The sequence below is a fragment of the Ciconia boyciana genome, chromosome 28, assembly GCF_034638445.1.
Source record: "Ciconia boyciana chromosome 28, ASM3463844v1, whole genome shotgun sequence".
In the NCBI taxonomy this organism is placed as follows: domain Eukaryota; kingdom Metazoa; phylum Chordata; class Aves; order Ciconiiformes; family Ciconiidae; genus Ciconia; species Ciconia boyciana.
Window position 1 is genome coordinate 1993185 of NC_132961.1, and position 16671 is coordinate 2009855.

General features: G+C 72.8%; 1 protein-coding gene across 1 annotated transcript; it reads left to right on the forward strand.

The window, feature by feature from the left end:
• The first annotated feature begins 503 nt into the window (after positions 1-503).
• Positions 504-16534, forward strand: LOC140644672 (carnitine O-palmitoyltransferase 1, liver isoform-like). The gene is made up of 14 exons (XM_072847693.1): positions 504-593; positions 979-1116; positions 1929-2006; positions 3631-3738; positions 4558-4642; positions 5964-6091; positions 7790-7989; positions 9452-9557; positions 10465-10581; positions 11482-11634; positions 13175-13306; positions 14409-14561; positions 16299-16391; positions 16457-16534. Exons 1-14 carry the CDS (start codon positions 504-506, stop codon positions 16532-16534), a joined length of 1659 nt encoding a protein of 552 aa, XP_072703794.1.
• The last annotated feature ends 137 nt before the right edge of the window (positions 16535-16671 follow it).

Here is a 16671-nt window from a genome sequence, read left to right on the forward strand (position 1 = left end):
TTTGGGGGCTATGAAGGGGTTAGGGGGATCTGGGGGGTTCTGGGGGTCTTGGGGGGCTATGAAGGGGTTGGGGGTCCTGGAGGGGGCTATGGGGGGTCTGGGGGGTCTTGGGGGGCTATGAAGGGGTTGGGGGATCCTGGAGGGGCTATGGGAGGGGTATGGGGGGTCTTGGGGGGGCTATGAAGGGGTTGGGGGATCCTGGAGGGGGTTCTGGGGGGCTGTGGGGGTCTTGGGGGGCTATGAAGCGGTCGGGGGTCCTGGGGGGCTCAGGGGGTCCTGGGGGGCTGGGGAGGCCTGGAGGGGTTTGGGGTCCTGGGGGTTTTGGGGGGGTCACTGCCGGGTTCGGGGTTCATGGTGGGTTTGGGGGAGATATATGTGTTTGAGGGGGTTGGGGGGCCCTGGGGTTTTGGGGGCAGGGTGGGGTTTGGGGGTCCTGGGGGGTTTGGGGGTCACTGCTGGGTCTGGGGGCTCACGGCCGGTTTGGGGTGCAGGCGCTGGTGCGGATGTTTGCGGGGCGCCGGCCGGGGCTGCACAGCTTCCAGGGGGTGCTGCCCCCCCTGCCCCTGCCCCCCCTGCACGACACCGTCCAGCGGGTGAGGGGGGCCCGGGGGCCTGGGGGGGTCGGGGGGGGGTCCTGGGGGTCCTGGGAGTCTTGGGGGGGTCTGGGGTCTTGGGGGCCCTGGGGGCCCTGTGGGTCTTGGGGGCATGGGGGACCCTGGGAGTCTTGGGGGTCTTGGGGTCCCTGGGGGCCCTGTGGGTCTTGGGGGCATGGGGGGACCCTGGGAGTCTTGGGGGGTCTTGGGGTCCCTGGGGCGTCCTGGGGGCCTCGGGGGGCCCTAGGGGGTCAATGGGACTTTGGGGGGATCCCAGGAGGAGACGGGGGTCTTGGGGGGGGTCCCTGGGGGGGTTGCGGGTAGAGGAGGGTTTTGGGGGTCCCCAGGGGTTTTGGGGGTGCAGACTGACACCCCCCCCCCGCAGGCCGTGGCCTCGCTGCAGGCGCTGGGGCCGGGGGGGGGCCGGGAGCGCGTCCCCGCCCTCGCCCGCAGCTTCTTGGGGGGCCCCGGACCCCGACTCCAGCGGTGGCTGCGCCTGCGGGCCTGGGCCCTCCCCAGCTACGTGAGGGGCGGGGGGCCGGGGGGCCTGGGGTCCCTATGGGGTCCTGGGGTCCCTGGGGGTCCCTATGGGGTCCAGGGGGATCCTGGGGGTCCCTGGAGGTCCTGGGGGCTCCTGGGGGTCCTGGGGGTTCCCTATGGGGTCCTGGGGGTCCCTGGGGGTTCCTTGGGGGTCCTGGGGGGCTCATGGGGTCCCTGTGGGGTCCTGGGGGGTCCTGGGGATCCCTATGAGGTCCCTGGGGGTCCCTATGGGGTCCTGGGGGATTCTGGGGGTCCTGAGGGTCCTATGGGGTCCCTATGGGGTCCTGGGGGTCCCTATGGGGTCCCTGGGGGTTCGGGGGGTCCTGGGGTCCTATGGGGTCCCTATACAGTCCCTAGGGTCCCTGGGGGGTCCTGGGGGCTCCTGGGGGTCCTATGGGTTCCTATGAGGTCCCTGGGGGTCCCTATGGGGTCCTGGGGGTCTCTATGGGGTCCCTATGGGGTTCTGGGGGTCCCTGGGGGTTTCTTAGGGGTCCTGGGAGGTCTCCGGGGGTCCCTATGGGGTCCTGGGAGGTCCCTGGGGTCCTATGGGGTCCCTATGGGGTCCTGGGGGTCCTGGGGTCCCTATGGGGTCCCTATGGGGTCCTGGGAGGTCCCTGGTGGTCCTGGGGTCCCTATGGGGTCCTGGGGGGTCCTGGGGTCCCTATGGGGTCCCTATGGGGTCCTGGGAGGGGTCCTGGGGTCCTGGGGGTCCCTGAGGGGCCCAGGGCTTCCCGAGGGGGGCTCTGGGGGTTCGGGGGGGTTTTGGGGTCCCCCCAGCCCCCCGCCCCCCTGCAGCTGAGTGACCTGTGGGAGGAGCACGTGCACCTGGGGGTCCGCAGCCCCCTCCCCACCACCAGCAACTACTACCTCATGGTGAGCCCAGCCCCCCACGCTGGGTGCTGGGGGGCTATGGGGCACCCAGGGGTCCCGGCCCCCCAGGTTGGGTGCTCTGGGGGGGCTATGGGGCACCCAGGGGTCTGGATCCCCAGGTTGGGTGCTGGGGGGGCTAGGGGGCACCCAGGGGCCCGAGACCCCCGGGTGGGGTGCTCGGGGGGGGCTATGGGGCACCCAGGGGTCTGGATCCCCAGGTTGGGTGCTGGGGGGCTATGGGGCACCCAGGGGTCTGAGACCCCCAGGTTGGGTGCTCTGGGGGGGCTATGGGGCACCCAGGGGTCCGAGACCCCCAGGTTGGGTGCTGGGGGGCTATGGGGCACCCAGGGGTCTGAGACCCCCAGGTTGGGTGCTCTGGGGGGCTCTGGGGCACCCAGGGGTCCCGGCCCCCCAGGTTGGGTGCTGGGGGGGCTATGGGGCACCCAGGGGTCTGAGACCCCCAGGTTGGGTGCTCTGGGGGGCTATGGGGCACCCAGGGGTCTGAGATCCCCAGGTTGGGTGCTCTGGGGGGCTATGGGGCACCCAGGGGTCCGAGACCCCAGGTTGGGTGCTCTGGGGGCTATGGGGCACCCAGGGGTCTGGATCCCCAGGTTGGGTGCTGGGGGGCTATGGGGCACCCAGGGGTCTGAGACCCCAGGTTGGGTGCTCTGGGGGCTATGGGGCACCCAGGGGTCTGGATCCCCAGGTTGGGTGCTGGGGGGCTATGGGGCACCCAGGGGTCTGGATCCCCAGGTTGGGTGCTCTGGGGGGGCTATGGGGCACCCAGGGGTCTGGATCCCCAGGTTGGGTGCTGGGGGGCTATGGGGCACCCAGGGGTCTGGATCCCCAGGTTGGGTGCTCTGGGGGGCTATGGGGCACCCAGGGGTCTGGATCCCCCAGGTTGGGTGCTCTGGGGGGGCTATGGGGCACCCAGGGGTCTGGATCCCCAGGTTGGGTGCTCTGGGGGGCTATGGGGCACCCAGGGGTCTGAGACCCCCAGGTTGGGTGCTCTGGGGGGCTATGGGGCACCCAGGGGTCCGAGACCCCCAGGTTGGGTGCTCTGGGGGGGCTATGGGGCACCCAGGGGTCCGAGACCCCCAGGTTGGGTGCTCTGGGGGGGCTATGGGGCACCCAGGGGTCTGGATCCCCAGGTTGGGTGCTGGGGGCTATGGGGCACCCAGGGGTCTGAGACCCCAGGTTGGGTGCTGGGGGGGCTATGGGGCACCCAGGGGTCCCGGCCCCCCAGGTTGGGTGCTCTGGGGGGGCTATGGGGCACCCAGGGGTCTGGATCCCCAGGGTGGGTGCTGGGGGGGCTATGGGGCACCCAGGGGTCCGAGACCCCAGGTTGGGTGCTCTGGGGGGCTATGGGGCACCCAGGGGTCTGGATCCCCAGGTTGGGTGCTGGGGGGCTATGGGGCACCCAGGGGTCCGAGACCCCAGGTTGGGTGCTCTGGGGGGCTATGGGGCACCCAGGGGTCCGAGACCCCCAGGTTGGGTGCTCTGGGGGCTATGGGGCACCCAGGGTCTGGATCCCCAGGTTGGGTGCTGGGGGGCTATGGGGCACCCAGGGGTCTGGATCCCCAGGTTGGGTGCTGGGGGGCTATGGGGCACCCACCCTGTACCCCAGGACCTGCGGGGCCCCCCCCCCACCCGCATCCCGGCCGCCCGCGCCGCCAACGCCGTCTTCGCCCTCCTGCAGTTCCGGCGCCTGGTGCTGCGCGGGGAGCTGCCCCCCGTGAGCGGGGGGGCGGGGGGGGGATGGGGGGGCCGGGGGGATTGGGGGATTGGGGGTCCGGGGGGATGGGGGACCTGGGGGGATGGGGGCCGGGGGATTGGGGGGATTGGGGGTCCGGGGGGGATGGGGGCCGGGGGGATGGGGTCCAAGGGGGATTGGGGGTCCGGGGGGGTCCGGGGGGATTGGGGTCCACTGGGGTTTGGGGACGGGGGGATTGGGGGACCGGGGGGATGGGGCCGGGGGCGGATGGGGGTCCTGGGGGGATTGGGGGCCTGGGGGATGGGGGTCCAGGGGGATGGGGGATGGGGGCCGGGGGATTGGGGTCCGGGGGGATGGGGACCTGGGGGGATGGGGGCCGGGGGGATTGGGGGGATTGGGGTCCGGGGGGATGGGGGCCGGGGGGATGGGGTCCAAGGGGGATTGGGGGACCTGGGGGATTGGGGTCCGGGGGTCCGGGGGATTGGGGTCCACTGGGGTTGGGGGCCGGGGGGATTGGGGGACCTGGGGGGATGGGGTCCACGGGGGATGGGGTCCAGGGGGTGTTGGGGGGCTGGGGGATTGGGGGTCCTGGGGGGATGGGGAGCCTGGGGTTTTGGGGGTCTGGGGGGCATTGGGGTCCAGGGGGATTGGGGGGCTTGGGGGGATTTGGGGGGTCACAAGGATTTGGGGGGCTTGGGGGTCCTGGGGCGGGGTAGTTGGGGTCCGGGGGGATTTGAGGGGTCACAAGGATTTGGGGGGTTGGGGTCCGGGGGTAATTTGGGGTCGGGGGGATTTGGGGGGGGTAAGAAGGATTTGGGGGGCGATTTTGGGGGTCCCCAGGCGCTGTTTCGGGGGACGCTGCCCACCTGCTCGGCGCAGTACGAGCGGCTCTTCAACACCACGCGCCTGCCCGGGGAGAGCCGGGGTACGGCACCCCCAAACCCCGGGGCACCCCCAAACCCCCTGGGGCACCCCCAAACCCCCCGGCACCCCCAAACCCGCACCCCCAAACCCGCACCCCCAACCCCCGGCACCCCAAACCCGGGGCACCCCAAACCCCCGGGGCACCCCCAAACACCCTGGGGCACCCCCAAAGCCCCGGCACCCCAAACCCCTGGGGCACCCCCAAACCCGCACCCCAAACCCCTGGCACCCCCAAACCGGCACCCCAAACCCCGGCACCCCCAAATCCCCGGGGCACCCCAAACCGGCACCCCCAAACCCGCACCCCCAAACCCCGGCACCCCCAACCCCCGGGGCACCCCAAACCTGGGGCACCCCCAAACCCCCGGCACCCCAAACCCGCACCCCAAACCCTGGGCACCCCCAACCCCCGGCACCCCCAAACCCCGGGGCACCCCCAAACCCCGGGCCACCCCCAAACACCCCGGGGCACCCCCAAAGCCCCCGGCACCCCCAAACCCCCGGGGCACCCCCAAACCGGCACCCCAAACCCCCGGCACCCCAACCCCAGCACCCCCAAACCCCGGGGCACCCCCAAACCCGGCACCCCCAACCTCCCCCGCACCCCAAAACCCGGCACCTCAAAACCCCGGGACACCCCAAAACCCCTGGGACCCCAAACCCCCGGGACCCCAAATCCCCCTGGGACCCCAAATCCCCTTGGGGACGCCCCCAGACCCCCTTGGGACCCCAACCCCCTTGGGACCCCAATTCCCCCGGGACACCCCCCGCCTTGGCACCCCCAGGACCCCAACCCTCCCGGGACCCCAGTTCCCCCCTTGGCACCCCCTTGTGCCCCCCTCCCCCCGGGACCCCCAGTCCCCCCATTGTGCCCTCCCCCGGGACCCCCAGTCTCCCCCTTGTCCCCCCTCCCCCCGGGACCCCAGTTCCCCCCTTGTGCCCCCGGGACCCCAGTCCCCCCGTTGTGTCCTCCCTCCCCCGGGACCCCAGTCCCCCCATTGTGACCCCAGTTGTGCCCTTCCCCAGGACCCCGGCCCCCGGGACCCCAGTCCCCCCCATTGTGCCCCCTCCCCCGGGACCCCAGTCCCCCCGTTGTGCCCTTCCCCCGGGACCCCGGTCCCCCCAGGACCCCAGTCCCCCCAGGACCCCCAACCCCCCGGGACCCCAGTCCCCCCATTGTGCCCCCCTCCCCCGGGACCCCAGTCCCCTCCCTTGTCCCCCCACTCCCCCGGGACCCCAGTCCCTCCCCTTGTGCCCCCCGGGACCCCGACCCCCCTGTCCCCCCGCGGGCTGTGCGGGGGCCCTGACGCCCCTCCCCCCAGACCGGCTGCGGCACGGCGGGGGCGGGGCGCACGTGGCGGTGCTGCACGCGGGGCGCCTGTTCCGCGTGCCCGTGCGCCGGGGGGGGCGCGCGCTGCGCCCGCGCGAGCTCCAGAGCCAGTTCGAGCGCGTGCTGCAGGAGGGGGGCGGGGCCGCCCCCAGGAGGCGCCGGGGGTGCTGACGGCAGGGGACAGGTGGGGGATGGGGGATAATGGGGGGATGGGGGATAATGGGGGATGGGGGGGCATGGGGGATGGGGGATGGGTATGGGGATAATGGGGGGATGGGGGATAATGGGGGATGGGGGATAATGGGGGGATGGGGGATGGGGGGATGGGTATGGGGATAATGGGGGATGGGGGATGGGGGGATGGGGGATGGGGGATGGGGGATGGGTATAGGGGATAATGGGGGATGGGGGATGGGGGGATGGGTATAGGGGATAATGGGGGGATGGGGGGATGGGGGATAATGGGTATGGGGATAATGGGGGGTATAGGGGATGGGGGGATGGGGGATGGGGGATGGGGATATGGGGGGATGGGGGCCATGGGGGATATGGGGGGTATAGGGAGATGGGGGATAATGGGGGATGGGGGACATGGGGGGGATGGGGGGATAATGGGTATAGGGGATAATGGGGGGTATAGGGGATGGGGGATGGGGGGACATGGGGGGATGGGGGCCATGGGGGATATGGGGGGTATAGGGGAGATGGGGGGATAATGGGGGGATGGGGGATGGGGAGGGCATGGGGGTATAGGGGATAATGGGGGGATGGGGGCTATGGGGGGTATAGGGGATATGGGGGTATAGGGGATGGGGGTATGGGGGCTATAGGAGCTATAGGGGATGGGGGGCTATGGGGGCTATGGGAGGCTAGGGGGATGTGGGGGCTATGGGGGCCTAGGGGGATATGGGGGCTATAGGGAACTTGGGGGGCTGTAGGGGACTCAGGGGCTATAGGGGATGCAGGGATGTGGGGGCTATAGGGAATGCGGTGGGCTATAGGGGATGTGGGGACACGGGGGGCTATAGGGGACACGGGGGCTATAGGGGATGGGGGCTATAGGGGACGTGGGCGACTATAGGGGATGCGGGGATGGGGGGCTATAGGGGACTCGGGGGGCTATAGGGGATGCGGGGCCGGGGGGCTATAAGGGACATGGGGGGCTATAGGGGACACAGGGGGCTATAGGGGATGCGGGGGGCTACAGGGGACTCGGGGGGCTATAGGGGATGCAGTGGGCTATAGGGGATGTGGGGACGGGGGCTATAGGGGACATGGGGGCTATAGGGGCCGGGGGCTATAGGGGACATGGGGGGCTACAGGGGACATAGGGGCTATATGGGATGTGGGGGGCTTCAGGGGACTTGGGGGCTATAGGGGATGCAGGGCCGGGGGGCTATAGGGGACTCGGGGGCTACAGGGGACTCGGGGGCTATAGGGGATATGGGGATGGGGGGCTATAGGGGACTTGGGGAGCTACAGGGGATGAGGGGCCGGGGGGCTATAGGGGACATGGGGGGCTACAGGGGACATAGGGGGCTATAGGGGATGTGGGGGGCTACAGGGGACTCGGGGGGCTATAGGGGATGCGGGGCCGGGGGGGCTATAGGGGACATGGGGGCTATAGGGGCCGGGGGGCTATAGGGGCCGGGGGGCTATAGGGGACATGGGGGCTATAGGGGCCGGGGGGCTATAGGGGACTCGGGGGGCTATAGGGGCCGGGGGGCTATAGGGGCCGGGGGGCTATAGGGGACTCGGGGGGCTATAGGGGCCGGGGGGCTATAGGGGCCGGGGGTCTGACGGCCCCGGGGTCCCCAGGCCCCCCTGGGCGCGGGCGCGGGCGGCGCTGCTGGCGGGGGGGAGGGGCAACGCGGCGGCGCTGCGGGCGCTGGAGGAAGCCCCTTCCTCGTCGCCCTCGACCCCCCCCCGGGGGACGGGGCCCCCCCCGGCGACCCCCCCGCGGACGGGGCCCTCGACGCCGAGGCCAAGGCGCTGCTGCACGGACCCTGCCACAACCGGTCAGAGCCCCGCAGCCCCCAACCCCCGCCCCCGGGACCCCAACCCCCGGGACCCCACATCCCCCGGGACCCCACATCCCCCGGCACCCCCAACCCCCGGCACCCCAAAACCCCCCGGGACCCCACATCCCCCTGGGACCCCCAAACCCCGGGACCCCCAACCCCCGGCACCCCAAACCCCCGGGACCCCACATCCCCCCGGGACCCCAACCCCCCAGGACCCCCAACCCCCGGGACCCCACATCCCCCCGGGACCCCAACCCCCAGGACCCCAACCCCCGGGACCCCACATCCCCTGGGACCCCAACCCCGGCACCCCAAAACCCCAGGACAGCCCAACCCCCCAGCACCCCAACCCCCGGGGGACGCCCACACCTCCTGGGGACCCCAAAATGCCCCCTGGGACCCCCTGGGACCCCAGTGACCCCCCAGGGATCCCAATGACCTCCCCAGGGGCCCCAGTGACCCCCAGGGGACCCCAATACCCCCCCTGGGACCCCAATGCCCCCCCCAGGGACCCCAGTGACCCCCGGCCCCCAGTGACCCCCAGGGGACCCCAATACCCCCTGGGACCCCAGTGACCCCCCCAGTGACCCCCCAGCCCCAGTGACCCCCAGGGACCCCAGTGACCCCCAGGGACCCCAATGACCCCCCGAGACCCCAATGACCCCCAGGGACCCCAGTGACCCCCGGCCCCCAGTGACCCCCAGGGGACCCCAATACCCCGGGACCCCAGTGACCCCCCAGTGACCCCCCCGGCCCCAGTGACCCCCCAGGGACCCCAGTGACCCCCCCAGTGACCCCCCAGGGACCCCAATGACCCCCCGAGACCCCAATGACCCCCCCAGGGACCCCAGTGGCCCCCGGCCCCCAGTGACCCCAGGGGACCCCAATACCCCCTGGGACCCCAGTGACCCCCCAGTGACCCCCGGCCCCAGTGACCCCCAGGGGACCCCAATGCCCCCTGGAACCCCAATGACCCCCCAGGGGACCCCAATACCCCAGGGACCCCAGTGACCCCCGGGACCCCAGTGGCCCCCAGCGACCCCCGGCCCCAGTGACCCCCCGGGACCCCAGTGGCCCCCAGTGACCCCCGGCCCCAGTGACCCCCAGGGACCCCAGTGACCCCCCAGTGACCCCCCCGGCCCCCAGTGACCCCCAGGGGACCCCAATACCCCCTGGGACCCCAGTGACCCCCAGTGACCCCCCAGGGACCCCAATGCCCCCCGGGACCCCAGTGACCCCCCAGTGACCCCCGGCCCCATGACCCCCCAGGGGACCCCAATACCCCCGGGACCCCAGTGACCCCCCAGTGACCCCCCGGCCCCCAGTGACCCCCCAGGGGACCCCAATACCCCCTGGGACCCCAGTGACCCCCCAGTGACCCCCGGCCCCAGTGACCCCCAGGGACCCCAGTGGCCCCCCCAGTGCCCCCCCCAGTGACCCCGCGCCCCTCCCCCAGCTGGTTCGATAAGTCCCTCACCCTCGTGGTCTTCGCCTCCGGGCGGGTGGGGCTGAACGCGGAGCACTCGTGGGGGGACCCCCCCGTGGTGGGGCGCCTCTGGGAGGTACCGCACCCCGCGTGCCCCCCGCACCCCCGCGTGCCCCCCAGACCCATGGGTGCCCCCCAAGCCCCGGGTGCCCCCAGACCCATGGGTGCCCCCGGACCCATGGGTGCCCCCCAAGCCCCGGGTGCCCCCAGACCCATGGGTGCCCCCCAGATCCATGGGTGCCCCTCCAAACCCCGGGTGCCCCCCAAACCCCCGCGTGCCCCCAGACCCATGGGTGCCCCCAGACCCCTGGGTGCCCCCCGGACCCATGGGTGCCCCCAAGCCCCGGGTGACCCCAAACCCCCGGGTGCCCCCAGACCCCTGGGTGCCCCCCAGACCCATGGGTGCCCCCAAACCCCCGGGTGCCCCCAGACCCATGGGTGCCCCCCAGATCCATGGGTGCCCCCCAAACCCCGGGTGCCCCCAGACCCCTGGGTGCCCCCGGACCCCTGGGTGCCCCCAAACCCCCACGTGACCCCCAGACCCCCGGGTGCCCCCGGACCCCTGGGTGCCCCTGGACCCGTCGGTGCCCCCAAACCCCTGGGTGCCCCCCGGGACCCCTGGGTGCCCCCCAGAACCATGGGTGCCCCCAGATCCATGGGTGCCCCCGGGACCCCGGGTGCCCCCAAACCCCCGGGTGCCCCCGGGACCCCTGGGTGCCCCCCGGAACCATGGGTGCCCCCAGATCCATGGGTGCCCTGCCCCCCAAACCCCGGGTGCCCCCTGGGTGCCCCCTGGACACTTGGGTGCCCCCCCAAACCCCTGGGTGCCCCCGGGACCCTGGGTGCCCCCCAAACCCCTGGGTGCCCCCCGGGACCCCTGGGTGCCCCCCCAGATGCCGGGGTCCCCTGGGTGGGGGTCTCCTGGACTCCTGGGTCCCTTGGGTGGGGGGGTCCCCGGGCCCCCCCGACGCCGGGTCCCCCAGTACACGCTGGCCACGGACGTGCTGGCCCTGGGCTACGAGGGCAGCGGGGACTGTCGGGGGGGGGTCGAGCCCGGCATCCCCCCCCCCCAGCGCCTGCACTGGGACATCCCCCCCGAGGTGACTGGGAGCACTGGGAGGGGCGGGGGGCGCACGGGGGCAACTGGGGGCGATTGGGGGAGCTGGGGCGACTGGGGGGATTGGGGGCAACTGGGGGATTGGGGGAGCTGGGGGCAACTGGGGGATGGGGGCAACTGGGGTGATTGGGGGAACTGGGGGCAACTGGGGGATGGGGGCAACTGGGGTGATTGGGGGAGCTGGGGGCAACTGGGGGATTGGGGGCAACTGGGGGGATTGGGGGAACTGGGGGCAACTGGGGGGATGGGGGGCAACTGGGAGGCAACTGGGGGCAACTGGGAGGATACTGGGGGTGACTGGGGGATTGGGGGCAACTGGGGGCGATTGGGGGGATGGGGGCAACTGGGAGGCAACTGGGGGCAACTGGGAGGATACTGGGGGGATTGGGGGCAACTGGGGGGCGATTGGGGGAGCTGGGGGCAACTGGGGGCTACTGGGGGAGGGGCACCCACGGCCCCAGTTTGGGGCGTTTTGGGGTGCCCTGGGGCTCCCGGAGGCGTTTTGGGGCGCCTGAGGCGGTTTTGGGGTGCGCAGCGCTGGGGGGCTCCTGGGAGCGGGGGGGGCCCAAAGCCCCATCCCGGGGCATTCTGGGGCGTTGGGGGCGTTGGGGGTGCTGGGGGTGTTTGGGGCGTTTTGGGGTGTTTTGGGGTATTTTGGGGGTATTTTGGGGTGTTTTGGGGTATTTTGGGGGCGCTCAGGGGGCATTTTGGGGGTGTTTGGGGGCATTTTGGGGGTGTTTTGGGGTATTTTGGGGGTGCTTTGAGCGTTTTGGGGCGTTCTGGGGCATTTTGGGGCATTTTGGGGCGTTTTGGGGCGTTTTGGGGTGCTCTGGGGCTCCCGGAGGCGTTTTCGGGGCGCCTGAGGCGGGTTTGGGGTGCGCAGTGCCGGGGGGCGCTGGCGGGGGCCCTGGGGGCCGCCCGGGCGCTGGCGGCCGACCTGCAGCTCCACGTCTTCGCCTGCGCCCCCCCCCCGGGGACCCCCCCGGGGCCCCCCGACGCCCTCGTCCAGCTGGCGCTGCAGCTCGCCCTCGTGCGCGTGAGCCCCCGGCCCCCGCCCTCCCCCGCCCGGGACCCCAGCCCCCCGGGACCCCAGAACCCCCTGGGACCCCGAAACCTCCCCGGGACCCCCAACCCCCCTGGGACCCCCAGCCCCCGGGACCCCAGAACCCCCCTGGGACCCCGAAACCTCCCCTGGGACCCCCAACCCCCCGGGACCCCCAGCCCCCGGGACCCCAGAACCCCCTGGGACCCCAAAACCTCCCCGGGACCTCCAACCCCCTGGGACCCCAGCCCCCGGGACCCCCAGAACCCCCTGGGACCCCAAAACCTCCCCGGGACCCCCAACCCCCGGGACCCCCAGCCCCCGGGACCCCAACCCCCCTGGGACCCCAACACCCCCTGGGCCCCCCTTCAAACCCCAGGACCCCCCCTTGGGGACCCCAAACCCCCAGGGACCCCGAACCCCCTGGGGACCCCAACACCCCTGCCCCCCCTCCCTGGGCCCCTTGCGACCCCTGTGACCCTGTGGTGACCTCCTTGCCCCTTGTGACCCCCTGCGACCCCCGTGCTCCGTGACCCCCTGCTGACCTCCCATGCCCCCTGTGACCTCCTGACCCCCATGACCCCCCTTGCTCCCCGTGACCCCCATGACCCCTGTGGCCCCCCGTGCCCCCCATGCCCCCTGCCCCCATGACCCCCGTGCCCCCGTGTGACCCCGTTGCTCCGTGTGACCCCCATGACCCCCTGCCCCCGGTGACCCTGGTGACCCCACGCCCCTGTGACCCTGTGCCCCCGTGTGACCCCGCTGCTCCGTGTGACCCCCATGACCCCCTGCTCCCCCGTGCCCCCGTGACCCCGTGCCCCCGGTGCCCCTCTGACCCCTGGTGACCCCGTTGCTCTGCGTGACCCCATGCCCCCGGTGACCCCATGCCCCCGTGCCCCATGCCCCCGTGACCCCGTGCCCCCGGTGACCCCATGCCCCCGTGACCCCATGCCCCCCGTGACCCCGTGCCCCCGGTGACCCCGCTGCTCCGTGTGACCCCATGACCCCCTGCTCCCCCGTGCCCCCGTGACCCTGGTGACCCCACGCCCCTGTGACCCTGTGCCCCGGTGCCCCTCTGACCCCAGTAACCCCGTTGCCCCATGTGACCCCGTGCCCCCGGTGCCCCCGTGACCCCCGTGACCCCGTGCCCCTGGTTACCCCATGCCCCGCGTGACCCCATGCCCCCGTGACCCCGTGCCCCCGGTGACCCCGCTGCTCTGTGTGACCCCATGACCCCCTGCTCCCCGTGCCCCCGTGCCCCGTGCCCCCGGTGCCCCTCTGACCCCTGGTGACCCCGTTGCTCCGCGTGACCCCATGCCCCCCGTGACCCCGTGCCCCCGGTGACCCCGCTGCTCCGTGTGACCCCCATGACCCCTGCTCCCCCATGCCCCCCCGTGCCCCCGTGCCCCCCGGTGCCCCTCTGACCCCCGGTGACCCCGTTGCTCCGCGTGACCCCATGCCCCCGGTGACCCCATGCCCCCGTGTGACCCCGCTGCTCCGTGTGACCCCGTGACCCCGTGCCCTCTGCCCCCAGGAGCGGGGGCCCTGCCTGAGCTACCAGCCCGTCCCCACCCGCCTCTTCCTGGAGGGGCGCGCGGAGGCGGCGCGGGGCTGCGGCCCCCCCGTGCTGGAGCTGGCGGCCGCCATGGGGGACCCCAAGGCCGGGGTGAGGGGGACCCCAAACCCGGGGGGGCAGAAACGGGGGGGGCTGAAACTGGGGGAGGGAGGTGGGGGACCCCAAGGCCGGGGTTGGGGGGACCCCAAAACCTGGGGGGCAGAAACGGAGGGGCCCCCAAATCTGGGGAGGGGGCTGAAACTGGGGGAGGGAGGTGGGGACCCCAAGGCCGGGGTTGGGGGGACCCCAAAACCTGGGGGGCAAATGTGGGGGGCTGAAACTGGGGGAGGGAGGTGGGGATCCCAAGGTGGGGTGAGGGGGACCCCAAACCCGGGGGCAGAAACGGAGGGCACAAAAAGGGGGTCCCCCAAATCTGGGGGGGCCCTGAAACTGGGGGCGAGGGAGGTGGGGACCCCAAGGCCGGGGTTGGGGGGACCCTAAAACCCGGGGGGCAGAAACCGGGGGGCCCTGAAACTGGGGGGAGGTGGGGACCCCAATGCAGTGTGAGGCGGGGGGACCCTGAACCTGGGGGGACCCCAAAACCCGGGGGATGTTCTCAGGTTTTGGGGGCTCTGGGGGTCCCCGGTCAGGGGGCCCTTGGGGGGGGATCCCGGGTTGGGGGCCCCAGGGTCGGGGGTCCCCGGGTTTGGGGTGACATGGGGGTGCCAGGTTTGAGGGAGTGCGGGGGGTCCCCGGGTCGGGGGGTCACATGGGGGGGTGCCAGGTTTTGGGGGCTCTGGGGTCCCCGGGTCGGGGGGCCCTTGGGGGGTCCCGGGTTTGGGGGTGACATGGGGGTGCCAGGTTCTGGGGGCTCTGGGGTCCCCGGGCCGGGGGCCCTTGGGGGGGATCCCGGGTTGGGGGGCCCCAGGGTCGGGGGTCCCCGGGTCGGGGGTCACATGGGGGGGTGCCAGGTTTTGGGGGCTCTGGGTTCCCCGGGCCGGGGGCCCTTGGGGGGGATCCCAGGTTGGGGAGTCCCCGGGTCGAGGGTCCCCGGGTTTGGGGGTGACATGGGGGGTGGGGGGTGCCAGGTTCTGGGGGGCTCTGGGGCTCCCCGGGCCGGGGTGGCCCCCGGTTGGGGGGGGGGGTCCCGGGCCGGGGGTGGCCGGGGGGTGCCCGGGCCGGGGGCGCGGGCGGTGACTCCCGGTGTCCGCAGCGGGGCCGGCGGCGGGCGCTGCTGGGAGCGGCCCTGCGGCAGCAGCGCGGGCAGCGCCGGGCGGCCATGACGGGGGCGGGGCTGGACCGGCACCTGCAGGCGCTGGCGGCCGTGGCTGCGCAGCTGCGGCTCCGCCCACCCTTCCTGGCCGAGGTGGGCGGGGCCAGCGGAGGGGGGCCGGGGCTCCGCCCACGCGGCGTTTCTGGCGGGGATGGGCGGGGCCGCGTCAGGGGAAAGGGCGGGGCTTGGGGTGGGGCTCCGCCCATGCGGTGTTTCTGGCGGGGGTGGGCGGGGCCGCGTCAGGGGAAGGGGCGGGGCTTGGGGGTGGGGCTCAGCCTCTGCGGCCTTCCTGGCCGATGTGGGCGGGGCCGCGGGGAGGGGCGGGGCTTGGGGTGGGGCTCCGCCCACGCGGCGTTTCTGGCGGGGGTGGGGCGGGGCTAAGGGGGTGGAGCCTGGGGCGGTGCCTCTGCCCTCTAGGGGGTGGGGGTGGGAGGGGCTAAGGGAGGGGGCGTGGCCAAAGGAGGGGCGGGAACAGGGGATGTGCCTTGGCCCTCAGCCTGGCGCGGTGGGCGGGGCTAAGGGAGGGGGCGGGGCCTCCACCCCCTTCTTGGTGTAGGTGGGTGTGGCCAACGGGAGGTGGGGCTGGAGAAGAGGGCGGAGCCTCCCGTGGGGGAAGGACCTGGCGGTGAGGGGGCGGGGCTTGGTCTCGGGTGGAGGCGTGGCCTGATGCAAAGGAGGCGTGGTCTCACCTGCGGGGCGGGGCTCGGCACGAATGCTACGGGGGAGGGCCCCCCACAGGGGTTGGAGATGTGGGCGGGGCCCGGGGGGGCGGGGGTCTGGGCGTGGCGAGGGCGTGGCCTCATTTGCATACCACCAGGTGCTGGGGCAGCCCTGGGCTCTGGCCTCCAGCCCCGCCCCCCGGGCCCAGCCCCGCTGCTGCCCCCCTGCGCCCCGCAGGGGCGGCTTCGGCCCGGTGGGTGCCCGGGGGGGGCGGGGGGTGGGGGGGCCCTGCCCCCCGGAGCCCCGGGTCCCTTGGGGGGCTGGGTCCCTTGGCTGGGGGTGAGTGTTGGGGGGGGGGTGTCCGCTGGCCGAGGGGGTGTTTTGGGGGTCCCATACCCCCCCGGACCCTGAGTCCCTTTCGGGGGTCCTCGCCCCCAAGCCAAAAACCTGGGTCCCCTCTATGGGGGGTGTTTGGGGGTCCCGTGCCCCCTGGACCCCGGCTCCCCAGCCCGAATACCTGGGTGCCCGGGATGAGGTGGGGGGCTGGGGTCTTCACCCCTGGCTGGGGGGTTTGGGGGTGAGTTTGGGGTGGTTTGGGGTGTTTGGGGTTTTGGGGTGTTCGGGGCTGTTTCGGGGTGTTTGGAGGTGTTTTGGGGTGGTTTGGGGGTTTTGGGGTGGTTTTGGGGTGTTTGGGGCTGTTTTGGGGTGTTTGGGGGTGGTTTTGGGGTGTTTTGGAGTGTTTGGGGGTATTTGGGGGTGGTTTGGGGGTTTTGGGGTGTTTGCGGCTGTTTTGGGGTGTTTGGGGTGGTTTTGGAGGTGTTTTGGGGTGGTTTGGGGGTTTTGGGGTGGTTTGGGGTGTTTGGGGCTGTTTGGGGGTGGTTTTGGGGTGTTTTGGGGTGTTTGGGGGTATTTGGGGGTGGTTTGGGGGTTTTGGGGTGTTTGCAGCTGTTTTGGGGTGTTTGGGGTGGTTTTGGTGGTTTTGGAGGTGTTTTGGGGTGGTTTGGGGCTGTTTGGGGCTGTTTTGGGGTGTTTGGGGTGGTTTTGGGGTGTTTTTGGGGTGTTTGGGGGTGGTTTGGGGTGGTTTGGGGGTTTTGGGGTGTTTGCGGCTGTTTTGGGGTGTTTGGGGGTGTTTGGGGTCCCGTGCCCCCCGGACGCCCGGCCCCCCCACAGGCGCACCCCGACGGCTACGGCGTCTGCTACGCGAGGGGGGGGGACGCCGCCATCATCTTCCACGTCTCCTGCAAAGCCTCCAGCCCCCGCACGGTGAGGTTGGGGGGCAGGGGGTCCCCCTTCCCTCCCCCCCACCCCCTGACCCCCTCCCCCCCCAGGACGCCCGACGCTTCGCCGCTCAGATCCGGGCGGCGCTGGGAGAACTGGGGGAGCTGCTGGGGGGGGACGAGGAGTGAGGGGGGGCTGCTGGGACCCCCAATAAAGAGCTGGGCCCCCCGGCTGCGGTGTCTGTGCGGGGGCACTGGGGGCACTGGGAGGGACTGGGGGTACTGGGAGGGCACTGGGAGGGTACTGGGGGGCACTGGGAGGGTAA

Coding starts and splice junctions, on each gene's coding strand:
- LOC140644672 (XM_072847693.1), top strand. CDS start 504: ATGTTTGCGGGGCGCCGGCCGGGGCTGCACAGCTTCCAGGGGGTGCTG. Junction 3,739..4,557: donor TGCGCGGGGAGCTGCCCCCC/GTGAGCGGGGGG, acceptor GGGGGTCCCCAG/GCGCTGTTTCGGGGGACGCT. Junction 11,635..13,174: donor TGCAGCTCGCCCTCGTGCGC/GTGAGCCCCCGG, acceptor CTCTGCCCCCAG/GAGCGGGGGCCCTGCCTGAG.